The sequence below is a fragment of the Grammomys surdaster genome, unplaced genomic scaffold, assembly GCF_004785775.1.
Source record: "Grammomys surdaster isolate TR1022 unplaced genomic scaffold, NIH_TR_1.0 364, whole genome shotgun sequence".
Classification (NCBI taxonomy): Eukaryota; Metazoa; Chordata; class Mammalia; order Rodentia; family Muridae; genus Grammomys; species Grammomys surdaster.
Genome location: NW_021604783.1, coordinates 3,163,637 through 3,166,997, shown reverse-complemented (window position 1 = coordinate 3,166,997; position 3,361 = coordinate 3,163,637). Strand labels below are relative to the sequence as shown.

Below are 3,361 nucleotides of genomic sequence, written 5' to 3'. Positions count from 1 at the left end.
ACACACACACACACACACACACACACACACACACACACACACACACACACAGATGGGGTTTTCTTATGTATACCAGGAGGGCTTTGAACTCTTGCTCTTGCTTTGAATTCTTGACCTTTCATTTTCAGTCTCCCGAATTCCAGGACTATAGACCTGAGCCTCTCCTGGATCCTCACTGATATTATTAGTAAGGGGTAGGAAGTGCAGGTCTAGGGGAAAGGCCCGTGAACCTACTCTAGGAGCTATATATAGTCTTTTAGAAACTCGCAACATTATCGTCTCTGATGTCTCATGTGCTCAGTTCAAAACAGTTTAAAATTGACTTGTTCCAAGAAGCCTAGTACCAGGAGGAGTTAGGGAAGACAGCAGGGAAGGTTTGATTTGGAGAACCTTCTGAGAAACAAAGAGAAAATGTTTCTCTCAAATGGGTGAACCAGTCTTCAGATACCACAGAAAACCTGTCTTTCTTTTTTTTTCTTTTCTCTTTTTTTCTCCCTTAAGACAGGGTTTCTCTCTGTAGTCCTGACTATTCTTGAACTTGCTCCGAACTATAGACCAGGCTGGCCCTGAACTCACAGAGATCTACCTGCTTCTGCCTCCTGAGTGCTGGGATTAAAGGGGTGTGCCACCACCACCACCTGGCTTTTTTTTTTTTTTTAAGCTTTTTAAATTTCCTTTTTATACTTGCTTGTTTTGAAATAGAGTCTCTCTATGTAGTCCTCCTGTCCTGGAGCTTGCTATATAGACCAGGCTGGCCTGAACTGACAGAAATCTTCTTGTTATGATTAAAGGCATGTGATGTCATACCTGCTCCCCCCCCACAAAAAAAAAACCCAACAAACCTCTTACCTGTTAAAGAAATATTTATTTGTAAAGGTTTTTAACTGTGGGCGTGTGAGAGAGTGTGGATTTGTGCATGTGATTGTGGTGTCACAGGAAGCCGGAAGAGTGTGTTGTTATTCTCTGGAGTTGGAGTTACAGAGGTTGTAAGACATTGATGTGGGAGCCGGGAACTGTGAACTTGGGTTCTCTCTGCAAGAGCAGTGCATTCTCTTAATCAATGAGCTGTCTCTAGATCCTCCTACATAAAGAAAAAATGTGTCTGTGTGTGTCTGTGTGTGTCTGTGTGTGTCTGTGTGTGTCTGTGTGTGTCTGTGTGTGTCTGTGTGTGTAGAGATGGCTCAGCGGTTAAGAGCGCTGATTGTTCTTCCAGAGGACCTGGGTTTAATTCCCAGCACCCAGATGGTGGCTCACATTTGCCTGTTAACTCCAGTTTTAGGGGATCTGATACCTTCTTCTGCTTTCCATAGGCACCAGGTACATAGACATATGTACAGGCAAAAATACACAGATTAAATAAAAGCTTAAACATTGAATTTTCTTTTTCATGGCACTGGGAGGTGAACCGTGGGCTTTAAGTGTTCGTCCTTCCTTTGAACCATGCACGGAGTCCTCATGCCCTCTGCCTTACATGTCATTCAATTACCATTAGAAGAAAAATTATACTCAGGTCTACAGTTCCTTCTCTGTATTTCTCAAAAACTCTAGCCAGGCATGGTGGTGGCTCTAGTCTTTGATTCCAGCACTTGGGAAGCAGAGACAGGAGGATCTCTGTGAGTTTGAGGTCAGCCTGATCCATGGATTGAGTCCAGGACGCTGCCAGGGCTTGTTATACTGAGAAATCTGTCTCAATCCCCCTTTGCTCCACAAATCAACCAACAACCAACCGGCCGACCAAACAAACAGATCCCCAGACTCTAACAAGGAGCAAGGAAGGTGACTAAGATGTTAAAGGTACCAACCTCCAAGTCTGATGGCCTGAGTTCCACACTTGGGACACAATCGGGAGGAGAGAACTGACTCCTACAAGCTGATCTCCGACAGCCGCATGCACACGGTGGCACTGCTGTGCCCGCTCCCACCCTGACACAGATGATGAGTTTAAAAAAGATTTAAAAAGATCCTGAAACCTCTAGCTTGCAAGTTCCCACCCCTATAAAGCCTGGCATATAAACTTTTTTTGGTGGTGAAACCTAACCTAAGCTGACACAAAGGTATTTATGATCTGTTCAAGCCACTTACTATAAATATTCATATATTTTACTGCAGAAATACAGTGATAAAAGTTTGGTTGTTAAATATTGTTCTAGAGCTCTCTGGAACAGGAGCCAGGGATTTCATGCCAAACAATGTTTTGTTACTTTTGTTTTTTTGAGACAGGATCTCATCTAAGCCAACTTGACCTTCAACCTCCGATGTAGCTAAAGTTGACCTTCGCCTTGGTCAGGGTTTCTATTGCTGCAATGAAACACCATGCCCAAACAACAAGTTGGAGAGGAAAGGGCTTATTTGGCTTATACTTCCACAGTCTTGTTCATCAATGAAGGAAGTCAGGACAGGAACTCAAACAGGGCAGGATGCTAGAGGCAGGAGCTGATCCAGAGGCCATGGAGGACTGATGTTTACTGGCAGCTTGCTTCATATGGCTTGCTCGGCCTGCTTTCTTAAAGAACCAGGGACCACCAGTCCAGGGATGGCACCACCCACAATGGGCTGGGCCCTCCTGCATTGATCACTAATTGAGAAAATGCCTTACAGCTGGATCTCATAGAGGCATTTCCTCAACTGAGACTCCTTCCTCATTGATGACTCTAGCCTGTGTCAAGTTGATACACAAACCCCGCCAGTACAGCCTTCAACTTCGGATGCCCCTGCCTCCATCTTTGGAGTGTTGGGACTACAGGCATGTACCAGCTGGAGATTGACCCCGGAGCTTCACGCCTGCCAGGCTAACACTCTACCAACTTGGCTGCATCCCCGGCCCCTGTGTCACAGACGGTGGTACAGCTTTAGAAAATCTTATTCTGTCCTGTTCTAGAGCTGGAACTCAGGACCTTGCTCCGGTAGGGACAGGCTCTCCCTCTGACCTATACTCTAAGCTCCATCCAGTTCTAACTTCAGAGGATTTGTGACACCAAGGATTGTGGCTATGGGATCACAGGCATGTTTCAGGCAGAAGAGAAAATCATGTCACTGTCCCCAGTCATGAGGATAACACATCCCTGATCACCACCCCAGGCTTTCTTCTCCCTCAGAGGCCACTGCTGTCTTGCCGTGGGGTGTATTTTCTACTGTTGCTTAATTTTCTTCATATATTCATGAACGTCATGTACTGCTGTGGCATTGCATGCCTCTTTTTCCTCCTTTCTTATCCTTCCTTCCTTCCCTCCCTCCTCCTTCCTTCCTTTACCCCCCTCTCTGTCTCTCTCTTTCTCTTTCTCTCTTTCTCTCTCTCTTTCTCTCTTTCTCTCTTCCTTTCTTTCTTTCTTTCTTTCTTTCTTTCTTTCTTTCTTTCTTTCTT

At 45.2% G+C, this 3,361-nt stretch overlaps 1 protein-coding gene across 1 annotated transcript in view; it reads left to right on the top strand.

The window, feature by feature from the left end:
- The window catches only part of Dnah2 (dynein axonemal heavy chain 2), a 121,612-nt gene that overhangs the window by 1,734 nt on the left and 116,517 nt on the right, over positions 1–3,361 (top strand). Inside the window, 2 exon segments of the mRNA XM_028780159.1 lie at positions 2,730–2,842; positions 2,844–2,903. Coding sequence (XP_028635992.1) covers positions 2,730–2,842; positions 2,844–2,903 — 173 coding nt within the window.